The 16,484-nt window shown below is 40.2% G+C and overlaps 1 protein-coding gene across 4 annotated transcripts in view; it reads right to left on the reverse strand.

Moving 5' to 3' along the window:
- Positions 1–16,484, reverse strand: part of itpr2 (inositol 1,4,5-trisphosphate receptor, type 2) — a 71,684-nt gene that overhangs the window by 53,014 nt on the left and 2,186 nt on the right. For all 4 annotated transcript variants that reach the window (XM_034685284.1, XM_034685282.1, XM_034685283.1 and 1 more), the window contains exons 2-19: positions 13,065–13,135; positions 11,894–12,012; positions 11,718–11,804; positions 10,951–11,109; positions 10,076–10,174; positions 9,822–9,905; positions 9,537–9,683; positions 7,894–7,989; positions 7,538–7,582; positions 5,370–5,521; positions 4,270–4,369; positions 4,002–4,162; positions 3,763–3,904; positions 3,509–3,667; positions 2,074–2,246; positions 1,436–1,555; positions 1,041–1,223; positions 32–283 (exon numbers count right to left, since the gene is read on the reverse strand). In XM_034685284.1, the coding sequence (XP_034541175.1) occupies positions 32–283; positions 1,041–1,223; positions 1,436–1,555; positions 2,074–2,246; positions 3,509–3,667; positions 3,763–3,904; positions 4,002–4,162; positions 4,270–4,369; positions 5,370–5,521; positions 7,538–7,582; positions 7,894–7,989; positions 9,537–9,683; positions 9,822–9,905; positions 10,076–10,174; positions 10,951–11,109; positions 11,718–11,804; positions 11,894–12,012; positions 13,065–13,135 (2,349 nt within the window). The remainder of the gene's footprint in view (positions 1–31; positions 284–1,040; positions 1,224–1,435; positions 1,556–2,073; positions 2,247–3,508; positions 3,668–3,762; positions 3,905–4,001; positions 4,163–4,269; positions 4,370–5,369; positions 5,522–7,537; positions 7,583–7,893; positions 7,990–9,536; positions 9,684–9,821; positions 9,906–10,075; positions 10,175–10,950; positions 11,110–11,717; positions 11,805–11,893; positions 12,013–13,064; positions 13,136–16,484) is intronic.

Below are 16,484 nucleotides of genomic sequence, written 5' to 3' on the forward strand. Positions count from 1 at the left end.
AACACACAAAATGACATAGATGGATGCTCACTCATGGATGGTGATCTTGGAGGGGATCTCGGTCCAGAGGCGGGCATAGCGAACGGGCACCACTGCCTCCTGAGGGTCCCGGTCCACATGCATGTGCAGCATGAGGCGGCAGAAGGACGCTCTGAGGTTATAGGGCAGGCAGTCGTCAAACATGCAGCGCAGGATCAGATCCACAGGAAGCTGACAGGAAATCTGGTTGATGGCGAGGTACTGACGGTCCAGACACATTTTGGCGAACAAGTTGAGCTGGTACCTACAGAGGACGGGATGGTCACAGTAAGAAAAACAACTGTAAAGGCACTCCTGTTGTAGAGATTACACGTGAAAAGAAGAGGGGATGAGCTTTCTCTAGTTTCTTGTTTTAGCTACAGTTTTGAACTGGGGAAAGAACTGAACGTTTTCCTATAGCGCTGCCCCCAATTGGATATATCTTTAAAGGCAGTAATGGATGCCAGAAAATGCACTGATCCAATACCATGTTTTGTTAACATGTCAAAGGAAAAAAACTCTATTTGCAGATTATGCTTGGATATGCAGCATCTGTAGGCTCAGGACCAGATTTGGGAATCAGAAGTGTATTAAGTTTCAGGGGTGCCGTTTTGGGCCCTATAAGCATGGGCGATATTTCTCATCACAGTGGCCATGACCCCTGAATTCAAAGATAGGTAGCCCACAACACATTAATGTCTATTATGAATGCTAAAGACTGTATAAGAACAGCAAAGAGATAATGATTTCAGGTAAAATACCATGGGACACTAGCAACAACAACAACAGAGAGGTGCTAGCAAAATGTCTGCTGTTCCCGTTTGATCTCATATTCACATACATAGAGGTTAGTAGTATTAAGCCATTATAAAACAACAATATTTACTTCAGTTTTGGCAGTACCAGTTCTACAAAGACACAAGTCCAGGTATCAGAATTGGTATTTGGAGGGGAATACCTGTACCAAAACATCCGGAGAAATATGGTGTGGGTGTAACTAAAGGCAACATCACAACCATCACCTGTAGTAAGTGATAATGTCTACATCCATCTTGTGGTTGCCCTTAGCATCCTGGGCCAGGTGCCGAATGGATTTGCCATGAGGCTCCTTGTGGCTGTCAATCCAGTAGAGCCAAACCTCCTCCTCCTCCACCTCCTCCTGCAGCAGAGAGGACTCCAGGGTGGTCTCAGTGTTAGGGATGAATCTGAGGAAGAGGATGACATAAAGCAGTTACCAGAAAAACTGCACACATTCAATTCTGACACCAGACTGCTGCAGGACGTATCTCTATCACACTGGAGGAGACATGTAGAGAGGGCTCCGTATATGCAAGCTTAGACATGTTCAAAATGAATGGCTGAAAAATGACAGGCTTTGCTTGGATGTTTAAATATAGATCTACAGGGTGTGACTCACTTAGTCTGGATGAGGATATCTGCGTTGGTGGGGTTCAGCATAAATTTACAGATAAGCTCCTGTGTGACAGGAATGGCAGTCTTGTTGGACACACAGAGATCAGAGAGATAGTCCAGGAATCTGGAAAAAGTAGACCATGCATGAATCACCACATTTCATTATAATTTAAACTCACAAAGTCTTTGCACATGAAATACTTCAACACAGGGACGTTTTTTTTGCATTCAGACTTTGGACAGTCAGTGTCAACATACTACTTTGTAGCCTTTTCTGGCTCTTACAGGGTATTCTGTATTTTACTTTGACAGGGAATGCACCCTTTGAATTGACTTGTACATAAAGCTTTTCTAGTCTTCCCAACCACTCAAAGCGCTTTTACACTGCTCTGCACATTCCAGTCACACCACATTCATACACTGATGGCAGACAATGCTATAGATGGGGACCATCAATATAAGCTAATCCCAATTAAATAAATTAACACACACGTGACTATGTCACTGGGAGCAATTTAGGGTTCAGTGTCTGGCACTCCAGGAGATGGAATAAAGACCATAACCATCTAAATGAGAGACAACCCACTCCACCACTCCATTATCATATACAGACATGCACTACACTAGGTGTCCCAGTCTGACCTGGGCTCTCTGTTGCGCCTCAGCAAGCTGACGAAGGTCTCGATCTCTCTGGCTGTGATGTGTTTCTCCAGCAATTTACGGTTGTTGTGCAGCAGAGCAGTGATCGTGTCCTCAGCCAGGATCTCGTACCCAATCTGAGACTGCATGATTGAGAACTTCTTGGCTATGTATTCCTACATGGCACAAGGAAATAATAAAAGTGTTAGGAACATTTGAATGCAAGTGGTGGTGGAGATGACAGAAAAAGTCTGAGTGGCTTCTAATGCATAAAAATGTGAGAAATCACTGCAAAGGCTGTTCTCATACAACCAGCAAGGTAGTTTCTCCACACACAGCTTCCTGTCAACCCCACAGCCACTACTTAGCTTGGGCTATTTGTGGGTTACATATGGCTTCTATTACATAATAATTAGGTGACTTGACTGAGAGAAGTGTCAATGAGAAAAAAGCTGCAAAACAGACTGAGGTCTTTTTTGTTGTCTTCTATCAAGAAACCATGTGCATACATGTTGTGATTTATAACAGCAAGATAACCTTGAGCTAGCACCAGCCACCAGTCATAACTATAAAAAGAAATCTTCTTGCTTATAGGGTTTTTTCAAATAATTTCTTAGTTCAAAAATGAAACCAGGAGAGGTGCCAGTTTGGCTCACTGGGTAGAGCAGGCGCCCCAGGTACAAAGTCAACAGTCCTGCCCCTCTAAAGCTGTCCGATTAAATAAAATAAAATAAAATATGTCAATATATCAAACACTTACTACTCTAAACTGATAAGTGTTAGTAAAAAGCCATCTCGCTATAATAATAATAATAATAATAATAATAATAATAATAATAATAATAATAATAATAATAATAATAATAATAATAATAATAATAATAATAATTTTGTTTGTAGAGCACTTTTCAAAAACCAAGTTACAAAGTGCTTTACATGGGCAGCAAAATAAAACAGGCAGATCATAAAAACACCCAAGTCAAGATAAAGAAATAAAACATATTTTAAAAGACATAAAACTCCCCTAAAAGAACTCTAAAGGAATACAATTATTTTAAAATATATTTCTTAAGACGGTTAAAAGAAAATAAAGTCAAATAAAATTCAGATAAAATCCTGGAAGGCTCTGCGATAAAAGTATGTTTTAAGAAGGGATTTAAAAGAGCTCACTGACTCAGCAGACCTGATCTCCTTGGGCAGAAGGTTCCAGAGTGTCGGACCCCTCACTGTGAACACCCTGTCCCCTTTTGCTTTCATTTTTGTGTTAGGAATGCACAGTAAACCTCTGCCCGAAGATCTCAGTGCACGCGTCGGCTCGTAGGGTATTAAACATAGGGTATATCTTTTAACTGCTTTAAACTGCTCCACATCTCTCTAGTAATGAGCCTTTTCATCAACATAACGACAACTCTGTATTGTGTACAAGGATGACACATGCCTGGTTTTTGCGGTAGTCCTGCTGGGAGTGGCGTAGCACCCTGTAGCACAGTCTTAACATGTATTTAAAGTGTGCATAGCGCTGGTCGCCCAAATCCTCCAACTTCAGCATCGGACCATCACCCTGATCTGTGAACGGAGCCTTCAGGATACCAAAGATCTGCAAGAACAGAAACGATGATGAAGAAATAACTGTGTCCAAATCAACTTCTCATGGTCAAACATTAATCGTTGTAAAATATGAGTTCAGCTGACCTGTGCAAGGATGTTCTGTTCCCTCATAAGTTTCTGCCTTTCTCTGTTGGGTGTCGAGGTGACCACAGACAGCACATCCTGGCCATTGTTTGGTACCACACAAACAAAGAAAACCAGGTCCTCCAGGAGCTTAGTCACAAACCTGAAATATGGATAATCGCAAATAAATTGGCATATGAAACCCTAAAATATGTGCACCATATAATGTCATTTCTTCTGCTGTGTTCATGTATCTGTACCTCCTCTCATTCTGAGCGATGTTGCCGTACTGCAGCTTCCTCACAGTTGACTCCAGGACCTTGCTAGCATCGTTTGCGAAGTCCAAGTCTCTGACCTCCGACAGAGGGACTGACACGATGGCAAAAGCCTCCTTATCCTCTTTAGTGGGACAGGTGCCAATCTAGTGTGACAGCCCAAAAAGGAACCTTTAAATATTGTATCCATTTATGCAATGCCTCTTTGTGTAAATGTGGTGCATGTGGTGTATGTGATTATTGGTGTGTAGACCTTGAGCATAACTGGACGCTCCTCCTCTGCATCAATGGGGACGTTGGTGCTTGTCACCCAGGTGTTGGTGCACAGGTGTCTCAGTCTTACGTAGGAGTTCCTGGTGAGTAAATCATATCCATGAAATAATATTATTTCATGCTTGATGGTTTATCTTGGTGAGCCAATTAGCCTCATATCAAATGTTAAAATGTGGGGGCGTTTGGGGTGGCAATGTCTGCATTTGGACTTTGGTCTATACAAATATTTCTTCTCTGGGATTGTGTGAATTGCCATTAAACTGTGTACAGGGATTCAATCCACCCAGACAATTAGAGCTCCTAACTTTGGTGATTCCATGTAATTTACTTTAGTTTTGCCATGAGACCAACACTTAAGTTTTTATCATGAAAACTTTTGAATTGATTGCCGTTTCATTTGGTACAGACACAGATGTCCTCCCCATGGTGAAAGGAGAAATGATACTTGTACTGTGCTGTCAACAGGTCAAAATATTAATGTGTCCTGAACTTTGGTTCATGGAAAAATACCTGAAAAACTCAACTGTTCTTTGAATATTGAGATAATGCCAAATATTTGCATGCTTTCATACTTAATAGAAACACAGTAATCATATAACCTGCTAAATGTTAGCATATAAGGGCTTTGAACTTCTTTGCATGATGACATTAGCATTGATTTCCAGCATAGCTAAGCCTGAATGAAGCCTGAATGAGCAGCTAACCCTGCTACAGACTCTTAGCCTTGTTACATAATGTATGTATTATATATATGTACATGTATATGTTGCCAGAGCAATGAGCAACTGTCATGAGTTTCTTACAGGTTTCACTTGTTTGAGAAACTATCCAGTAACCCGTATTGTGTATTTCAGTTTAATCTCTATCCTAAAACAAAATGACACTTAATTGATGACTATTCGCACGAGCAGATGGTTCAGCATCCAAATAAGGCACATGAGCTCACCCTGATGACAGATTATCTGAAAAAATCTGCTCAGCCCTGGGCTGTGACTCTATTTAAAAAAAATGCCCCAGTGGACACAACCACAGAAAATCTATCTTGTTATTGTTCCTGTTGCCCCCCTGTGAGTGACTGACCTGGGCACCAGGCAGTCAGCCCGCTGCAGAGTGGTGGCATCGAGCTCAAACAGAGATGCAATGTCACTCCCATGGGGAACAGAGACCAGAGTGAAAGCAATCTTCTCTGCCGCTTGATGCTTCTTCTTGGTGAACACAATATCTGACTCATTCTACAACACACACACGAACAGAAAAAGGCACACATACAAACAAATTAGAAATGAATGTCAGCAGTCTGAATGCTTATACTTCACAGACTTCAAAGACTTATCACTTTAACACTTACACAGGGAATTTTATTCTGTCCTAACAATCTTTAGACGATCACTATTCAACAAGACATTTCCCTTTATGGTCCTTTCATATTTTCAGCCCGTATTTAAGTCAAAATAAAACTGCATTAAGAGGGGCGAGGGTGTTTACTCTGTAAGAAGTCCGGGACTTTTTGGGACAGAAGTTGGCTGCAACAAGTTATTGTGATAAATTTTAGGTCTGTGATGTATCCAGAATTCTATGAAATGAACTTGAGAAACCTTGAATAATCAGGTTGCGCATTTTTTTGGCTAACTGGCAAAAATCTCAAAATTTTGTAACAATACATAATTTTTTTTTGATAACAGATAAATCCTGAAAGCATCTTCTTAAATAAAAAATATATAATAAAAGTCATTGCCTTCTTTTATGCTTCACGTGTGATAAAGAAATAAGATATCATTGGTTTCTGAAATGCCTGTTGAATGAAGGAAGCCAATTCATTTTTATGACACTCCGTAGCGGACAGATTAAACTGGACAATCATAATAATACCAAAGTTCGCTAAGTTAATTTAATTACATTCACTTTCCAATACTATAAGACAGTAAAATATTTCCTGTTACACACAGAAAATGCGTGTATTTTATTCTAGATTATGACATTACTTGTGTTTCTGAACTTCAAAGATGATCTTTTTGCACACAAAGTGATGAGCTGATAAATATTTCAGTGTTTAAGGGCAGCGCACACAGCAGGACGACACCAAAAGGATAACATGCAAAACAGCACTTTACATTTGACAGTTTTTATAAATTATATATTTTGTTGCTGCATTTTAAAGATTCTACCTCATCGATGTGAACTATAAAGTGTATGTTGGGTGATGTTGCTGCAAATGGATGAAAAACTGAGCATAAACATGGTTTTGTGCCAAGTAGCCATATTTTTCTACATAATCAGTTAAATAGTGATGAATGTGAAAAAACTGTGGATACAATCTATAACTGAGGACAGACGGATTTGAGCAGAACTACATTGTCACAGCTTCTTACACTAATGAGGTATTAAATTACACACAAACGCAGCCATATCTGTGAGTCTTCAGTGTGCTGTGTTAGACTCTGCAGTGCTGGTACAATCTGAACTGATGCAGATGCAGCAGATAATGCCAAGGGTTAATTTCTCCCACTGTTCTCTGCATGTCAATGGGAAGCTCCCCAGAGCTCCCTCCACGCCTCAGCTTTTCTATCTTCCCACTCCTCTCTCCCTCCTTCCCTTCCCTTGCCCCCCCTCCTCTCCTCCTCTCCTCCTCTGCTGGTGACTCACCCCACCAGCTTAGCACAAGCGAGCGGAGCGGAGCAGACAGCACGTCTGCCTCCCCTCCATCTCCTCTCGCAGGGCACCCCCACACCCAGACGTTATGTAAGGAGCCCCCTGTGTGTCTGAAATTCAGCGTGTGCATGAGAAAGTGTGAGGCTGAGAGAGTTTGTGTTCGTGTTCCTCTCCATCGCCAGAATACAAATGTGCAAGGTAGCTCAGAGCCGAAAGAAGTGTCTGGATATAGATTCAGAGTTTGTGTGTGTGCACATAACTTTGTGAGAGCAAGAGAACTAGTGGTGTTGCATAACCAAAGACCACTGAGACGGAGAGGGGCCTGAAGTTATCTAGACAATATTTAACTGCTGAGATAATCGTTCGTTCCCCTGAAACACTCATATAATCTTCTCTACTGTTAATATTCGTTTTTTCAGTGAAGCGCAATCTGAACAATTTTTGTTGCTGAATGGAAAACTATTTGCATTGCTCATGTCTTGAATCATAATTATTCTCTATGAGTACGTCCAAAAGCAAGAAAATATCTATAATTAATGGCTGATTCGAGGATGTGTGGACTTGATTTTGCATTTAAACATCCTTGTCAGCTGACTCACCTCTCCTTTCGGCTCCACACTGTTGTCTTTGAATTCAGGGTTCACCTGCAGAGAAGCAAAATGGTCAGTGAACTCAGATTCACAAAGCTCTGATGATAATCACATCATTATCAACCCCAATCACCCAAACCCAAACTATTCATGAGCTGAAGATGGGTGACGCTGTCCATATCAATGGGAACACTGCCACCTACAGCACATCAGCTTAACTCCTCTTTGACTGAGCTCAATCACATGCTGAAAAGAAACACAATTATTCCTCTGAAAGGTAAAATGATTATTAGCAGCTCTGAAAGTTAAATGATGAGAGAAGAAGCACTGTGCAGGCTTGAGAAAGGTTCTGATGTAGAACTGACCTCAGCAGCGAGGTAATTTCCTGTCGCCAAGTGCTTGAATCTGAAGAGGCTGTTCCACTGGCCAGCTCCACCTCTACAGGGGTCATAGTGCACAACCTGACATAGAGACACAGAATATAGAGAGTTATGCACCCAAAACACTGAGTTTTAATTTGTTTTTTATGATTTAGTCTATGTCCTGCCAGTTTATGGTCTAATGTCACTCTGGTTTTTATTCCTAGTGGTCTATGATCATGTAGAGGGACTCATATGACATCGTACAAGACGTTGCTTAATGTCTGTTTTACAACACTGCTCATTAAATACAGGTCTTATTAGGTAGACAGAGCAGCTCTGGGTCAACAATTGTAAATTAAAAAGTGATCTGCAAACTGAATAATACAGAGGTGTGTAGATTCACGTTCAGTACTCGCCACATTGACATCAGTCCAGCCTATCACTGAAGCGTCTGAGCGAGTCAGAATGAGAGCGATGCAGTGTGCCAAGTGCAGCAGGAATGTTTCTATGTCACACTTGTATAACAGCATGTCAACAACTGATAGGGCAACAGAAGTACGTTTTGGCAAAAACAGCTGAGGGAGAACAGGAACTTCAATTTAGTGCAGGCTGATAAGAGGAACATGCAGAACAATAGACTAAAAAATAAAGGTTAAAGCTGAGGATATTACACAGCTGGTATGATCTGGGAAAATTCAGCCAAATGGTTAGAAAATTATTCTTTTTTAAAAAATAAATCTGTTTGATGAAGGCCTAAAGAGTTCAACATTTATCGTTTTATGATTATTTAAGCTGACAAGGGCAAAGTTTACCATTTTATTGGCTTTACAGCATCTTTATAATGATTGATTGGCTAATTGATACTTAAGCAGGGTTCCCACTCTTTTCCAGAGATCATTTTCCAGGACATTTTCAGTGAAGTTTTGAACTCTCTCAGCAATTTAAAATTTTTTAAACTGTCTTCCTGCAGCTGTGTCGCTCCTTCTGTTCCGTTTTTTTTTCACTATCAGCAGTTTGCACCCCTACTAGCTACAGTACGGTGATTGAGCTCTCAGCCTGCAGGGAAAGTTGTGAGGCACAGACCCCTGAGCTCTCTGCTCGACTCCACTGGTCACTCATTAACTTAAATATAGGACTCTTTGAATCAAAAGAGCACTCCACAAGGTGAATTTACCATAAAACATAAACAATATAGTCTACCCCCATTTTCTGTGAATGCATGATTATGACCAAGTGAGGGAGAAAAGATGTGGAAAAGTCACGCAGCCGGACCGGTCTGTGTCGCTGTCTTTTCCAGCACAGCGTGCACTCAGCTTTCAATGAATGGGGATGTGTTTTTTTTTTTAATCGTGTCAGGTCGCACGCAGTCATGTTGGAATAATTTACCAGGACATTTGACTTTTTCTCCCATTTTTCAGGTGTTTTCCAGTACTGGAAAACTGGTCAACTGTTTTCAAGGTTTTCCAGGTTTTCCAGGACGCGTGGGAACCCTGTTAATGAATATGACTTCTTTCTGCACTAAATACTGGAGCATCAATCATTTCAAATAAGCTAATTCCATTCCTCAAATGACAGGAAGGTTTAAAAATGTAATGTTGTGCTCCTCTTTCTTAGAGAGAAATTGTTCATTGCTAAGAGTGTCTTACCTCGATCTCCCACAGGGCCTTGGAGCTGGTAGCCGAGGTGGCAGACTGCCTCAGCGTGGTCCTGAGAAAGACGTGCTGCTGCTTTTTGTACTCGTCACAGGTCAGAAACTTCTCCTGCTCTGCGTGAAACAGCCTCACCACGTCTCCCTGACAGAGGACATGAAAAATAATAATGAGACTGCTGCATGACAACTTCATGCTGACAGCTCCAAAGGAGGTGCACATTACATGCTGCCGCGCTAAAACATAAACTGAGGATAGAGCTTTAAAATTGGTAAACCGTACCCCCTTCAGCACATCTTCCCTGTAGTCACTAAATTTCATGAACAAGGTGACCTTCCAGCTGGTGTTGCAGTTCACAGCATTAACCTGCAGAGTTAGAGTGAGAGGTAGAAGAAACACACAGATTTTCATCAGACACGTGTCACATGTGACTCTACCTTTTAGGTGTTTTTATGTAAAACACATTTGGAGAATTACATGAGATCAAATATAACGAGAAGTCAAGAAATGCCTCTCAATAATAATGTTGTTCCCACCTCTTTACAGCCAAGGTTGTCCAGCAGCTCAATGTTACTGGCATGAAGAGGCTGCCCTGCGTTCACTGGCATCAGCACCACCTTGTCTCCAACCACCACCTTGAACGCAGTAAGAGACAGTTTTATCCCAGTAGGAGACACAGGAACTTAAAAAATCCCAGCAGTGTTCAAATGGATCAAACAGAAAGCGAGGATGTAACCATGCATGGGGTTTGTCTGATGTCTGCAAACATCCTCTAAATTATACAAAGGGTGATATGTGCAGCAGAAACAGGCCTAGCCTCTCATGAGTGAGGGGTTGAGCTCTTCACAAAAGCAGATTTTTTTAAGCAAACAGAGATGTGGCGAATGAAAAGTACACTACCATGGCTTGCATAACACATGCTCTCACTCAAAATCAAAGTCATAATAGACTGCACGCTAGAGTGGATCTCACACACAAGCAAACTTTGGCATCAAATATGGATGCCTCATGACATTTACTCCAAAGCACTATTAGAATCTTTACATACATTTTGAATTCATTGAAATAACATAAGTGGCACTCAGTAGATAGGCAGTAACAACTATTAAGATGCTTTAAAGGTTGATCTTAAAGTCAACATGCAGTCAAGGGCTGGTGGATCCATGCTTTTTAAAATGATGCTCAGTGTGCGACTGAATAATGCACAAACACCATGCACAATCAAGAGCAATACCTTTAACCATAGGATGCTAAAGCCAAAGAGGAAGGACAAAATCAGAACTGTTACTGGAAAATGACAAACAATGAACTGACAGGATGAAAAAGTCAGCTGAAATAATATCTGCTGCAGTTGTAAGAGAGAAGAAAATTATGTTTGTTTACGTTCGGTGTGAAGTGAAAGGAAACCTACATTATCTCCCTCACTGCGGAGCTTCCAGAAGGGCTGGATATAGAACCAGGAGCCCTCGTTCCCAGCTGGGTCCAAAGAAACTCGCATGGCGTTCTTCTCCAGCAGAGCAGGGAGACGCTTGTTGACCGTCAGGTACTTATTGCTCTTAATATGCAGGAGCTGAGAACAGGAATCAAGGGGTTAGATACAAGAAGGGCAGCATGGAGGCAGTATTCAGACCCTGATGAATGCAATTAAAAGTCTTGCATGGCTACTTCAGCTAAGAAATGCATTAACAGGAAAAACATACCATTATCATTATTAAAGCTTTAATATGTGATAAAAGTGTACTGTTTTGTTTAAAATAGTTTTAGGAGGAGCTAATTTAAAGAATATCTGCATCCAATTAAAAAATGTGCATGCAAAAACAAGTTTCCTGATTGCTTTTAACAAATTAAATTTGCTAGCATTTGAAGTCAACCCAGACAGACTGTTTGGTGATAAGGTCTGCTTACTGAAGTTACATGACAAAGTACAATGCCCTCAAAACATTCTGCAATATCAGATAAATATGAGGGGTTTTTTTCTAAATCCAAGTGTGAAACCAAGAAAGAAGTAATCAGTGAGACCAAATAAAACCACACACCATGGTCATTTAAAAAATTCCCTTGAACTATCAGGAGTTGGATGGCAGACACGCAACCTTGGTAAACAAGAAAACAAAAACAAAGGCTGTGGACTGGAGACAGTCTGCCTCTGCAGGTGTTTGCAGAAGAGATAGGCTGTACCTGGATGACATTACTGTATTTGACAACTTCTCCAAGGAGCTTCTTGTTCTCTGACTCGTTCTGCTTCTGCTCCAGCTCGGCTGCATGCTGAGTGATAAAACATATTTCAAAAAAGCTTTAGGATATGATTAAAACAAAAATAACAATGTAGATAATGATTTTAATACATTTGCTACCTGTAACTTCTTAAACAGGTCTCCCTGCGTGTTGTTGTTTCCCTGTTTTCCTTGTTTTGCCTTCCAGAACTGCTTCTGGGCTGAATATCTGTTCATGGGACACACCTTGAAGAGGCAGTCTGGAGAAAGACAAGAAGAATTTAGGCACACAGGAGTCATTTCTGTGAGGCATGTTAAGTGCCACTCAAGTGTTTTAATGTGGTGAAACTGCATTTCTTTGGGTAAATGGTTATTTACACAGCCGAGGCCAGTGAAGCCACGTTAAACACACAGAGGTTTTCCTAAAATCTCAATGTTGTCTTACAAAACATTTAGTGCAAATGCTCTGGTCAGCCTTGACAGTTGAACACGTGTGTGTTTGTGTTTCTGTGTAATTGTGTGTGTTACCTTGAGCTTTGGGCAAACCTTCTCATTCAATGGGTTTCATTCATTTTAATTATTTTTGACATTGTAGATTAATACTGAAGACATGAAAACTATGAAATAATATGGGTTTGCCATAATATGGATGACAACAGTCATCAAATAGGGCTATCCAATGGGTACTAACTCTACCTCTGAACAACACAACTGATGGTCTCAAACACATTAAGAAGGCTAGTCATTCTACAAATTAACTCTTGACAAGGCTCATGCTAATTCAACCTTTCAAGGAGACCACTTCATGAAGCAGACTGAGAGAATACCAAGAGTGTGCAAAGCTGTCATGAAGGAAAAAGGGAGCTACTTTACAGAATCTGAAATATAAAACATTTTCTGATTCATTTAACACTTTTTTGTTAATTAAATAATTCCATATGTGTTCTTTCATAGTTTTGATGTCTTTGGTATTAATATACTGTGTTTTTATTATTATTTTAATCATTATTATCTAATCTTTGCTTTAACATTTATTTATCTTATTTAATTATTTATTTATCTATTCATTTCTTGTATTCATCTGATCTTATTAATGCTACCTTATTTTTAACTTTTCTTTCCACTATAGTAGAAGTATTTTATTTATAATCCTGCCTTTTTTTATAATTTTACCATTGCTGTTGTTTTTTGTCTCTCTGTTATTCTGTGAATCACTTTGGGCTACATGTTTTTATGTATGAAAGGTGCTATATAAATAAAGTTGAGTTGAGTTGAGAGAGTTAAGTTGAGTTGAGTGTATTTTTCTACACACCTCTGAACTTTTTAGGAGGGTTAGCCAGGTCTCCTGCATCAGGCTGGACCACACACCGGTCATCCACCAGCCTGCAGAGAAGAGATTTGCCATTAAACACAACTGTCAAAGTTTAAGTTAAATCTTAATGCTGTGGTTCTATAGACCAGCGAACCACTCGCCATCAAAACAAAGATTTACATAGTAAAACTGTAGTGTAGCTGCCGTATCACAAACATGCAAATAAAGAATGCAGAGTCACAGGCTAAAACTCACCATTTGAATACTCGCTCTAAAACAACACTTGGTCTATACCCGACCAACCACCTGTGGCTAAAAAGTAAAGCTGGCAGCGAATGTAAGAGTGAGTGCTGCTACTTCACCATCATAACCATCTCCTTTGAGCTGGAACATGTCTGGCCGATCTTTGATGTATGCTTCACAGCCAAGCAGAGGGAGATCTGCTCATTCTCCTTATTTGTATCAAGCCAGGATAAAAGGGCTTCAAAAAGTTCAGTGGCTTTCTCAAAGTGCAAAAAGAAAATAGATGGAAAGACACAGTTCAGTTTTTCTTTTCAAATTTTTGGTCTATGAGGAACACTAACATATTAGTTTAAGATCCTTTACTGCACAAAGCAATTCTAGACATTATTTCAAAAGCACAACATCATTTAGTTTTTTCAAGCAGAGTGGCCTTCAACACTCCTAGCACTGTCTGCAGCACACGAAGCAGAGCATCATAGCTGAACAGACAACGTGCACAGTAACATTAGTTGACTTATATAACAATGTTAATTTAACTTAATTTAGTAATTTGTTTAAGAGAGCAGCCTTCACGTTGCTGTCATTAAAAACAGATCCTCGCGAAACTTTCTTTGAGAAGGTCTATTTTCAAATTCAACAGATCTAGGGACGCTGGTTTGTCAGGTTCCTCACTCTCTCTTCCATGTATCCTATTCTATCCACTGTCCTATCTATCAATCTTACCAATATATGCAAATTTAATCTGCAATTGTCCCACCCTTAAAATCATACTGATACCGGTTTAGAAAAAAACACTTCAAGTCAGTCAGGTAAAGTTTTTGTTTGACCCTCAAAAGTAGCAACTAACATGGTGTAAAAAGTAGAATGAAGATTTGAGAGACTGAGTCACATTCACCAACACCTCCAAGGAAGGATTTATTTTCTTAAAGCCACAACAGTTCCCAAAGATATTCTGACAATTGATAACTTCTCAGCTGGGATTTCTTCTTGGCTAATGTCAAGATCTATAAACACTCAGGAGCATTCTTTGAACATTTAAGTACTGATTTGTCAGGGTTAACCTGTTTATCATGTATACCTTATTCTGCATATGTAACACATAAATACATTAATTAAAATAAGTCAAGGGTATTGATGTATGGTAATATGGAACAACTCGAACAAGCTTCCTGCATGTTAGGGCATGGCATATCAACAAAAACACAGGTGTGAAGATTTCTGCAATCTGAGTCTGACTAGGACTTTCTCCGGCTCCTTCTCAAATCAAATTCAAGAATAAAGTTAGGAGGACATTTGTTAATGAGGCCTAATGTGTTGGTCCACTAGCTTCATGGTGAAGTCCTCTGTAGGTTACTTGAGCATGCACAAGCTGCCGTCACCATGGGAAACTATGTGGTTTCTGTGCAGGGTTGATTCGAGGGCATTCAAAGGGTGTCATCCAGTTTATAACTGCCTTGTTTCTCACTTCCAAGCCTTTATCTCATGTTACTTATTGTTTGACACGTCAGAGATGTAAAGTTATGAGATGCACAGCAGGTCAGTGAAATTTGCACATTTACCAACAGTTAGTTTCAAGACAGATCATTCAAGAGTAAATGCTGTCGAGAGCTGACAGGAGCTACACATGTAAGTTAACACTGTGTCAAGTGTGGCCGTTTAGTAAAAATACACAGAGCATTATGAAAAGACTGTATTGTTCTGTCATGTCTAATTGTGAGTCTGAGCTTGTAGCAATGAGTTATAGCTGATGAAATGAAGTTTGTCTTGGTGTTGATGTTGGACTGTTTCCTTGATGTAAATTAAACCAGGGAGAGGTCTTCATCTGGACTAAGTCATCCTTGTTTAGAGAGGGCTTTCTGAAAAACATGTCAAACAAGATCCCATTTCAGGCACCCTTGTTAGCAGTCAACACTGAAGAGAGAGGCTGAAGGAGTTTGTAAAAACTGGAATGGCAAAGGGTCCTTTATCCAGGGGAATCTGAGAAGTAATCTTAACCGGGCGACACAATGAAAGAGGAAAAAGCAGCTGCACCAACAGAGCACCGAAACCCAGACATTTCTTTCTTTGTTCGTTTTGTGACTCTGGGCCACAGTTAAAGGTATTGGCAATACATGAACGTGATTTATTGCCAATAACCAAATCTGTTTATCCTGACTGTATATCCGTGTTTATCCAGTTGGCTTTGCTTTAGACTGACCAAATAATACATTGATCGACATTGCACCTCCTTTGAATGTTTGGAAAGACTTTATTTAGTCTAAAAAAACTCTAATCCTCCATTAGGAAGTCGGATTAGTTGAGTCAAGACATGGTTTATGCTGACCACACCATAACTGAGAGAGCAAGTTAGGCTAATTAATGTAAAAGTACACTTACGTAAGGAAGCAGGTCTAACTTATGCATTAAAACCAGTTTTCTGAGGGCAAAGGTCACAGTGGCCACAGTGTTTTATTACAGGTGTTGTTGGGAACACGTTTTTGTGTGCTTTGTTAGTTCTTGAATCACAGATGGCTTTAAAACAAAGAAATGCCTCAACTCTAACCAGCTGAAACCCTTCTGCAACACCAGCTGTGACTGGCTACATGCAAGTCTCCATATCATCCCTTTCTCTTTATCCCATTTGCAGTGAAGGCCGAGGTGGACAAGCACGTCCATTCATCCCGTCCACTGAGGAAAAACATAATGCAAAGCACAATTCCTCCAATTCATACAAAGCTGGCAGCCCAGAAGAAGTGAGCTCAGCCATTTCCTATTAATGTCACAGCAGCTGATCACTTTCAATCCAATGCCTGTGCTGTTCCCTTCAACTCTGTATCAGGATTACATCTAAATTAGAAACAATAGAGGCCAGCAGGAAGCAGAATTAAGTGCTAAATGGGTAAACAGGAAGGCGCTCTGGAAAAGTCCCTCATGCTCATAAATAAGTAACCTTAAAGGCCTCATGAAGCCAGGCTGGAGTTCACACAGAGGCTGACACTCACAGGCAGAGCAGGAGTTTGCTCTGTGACAGAGTTAAACATGAACCCATGATAAATGTGACAGGCTGGAAGCAGAAAGGCTAATTTTAGCTTGTGTTAAGCAAACTGAGAAAACAACACAGAAAAACGCACAATTAAATGCAGAGCAGCAAGTCAGGCATGAAACCTCTCATATATGCTTTTATGAAAAATCAAAAGG

Source organism: Notolabrus celidotus, chromosome 6, assembly GCF_009762535.1.
Source record: "Notolabrus celidotus isolate fNotCel1 chromosome 6, fNotCel1.pri, whole genome shotgun sequence".
Lineage (NCBI taxonomy): Eukaryota > Metazoa > Chordata > Actinopteri > Labriformes > Labridae > Notolabrus > Notolabrus celidotus.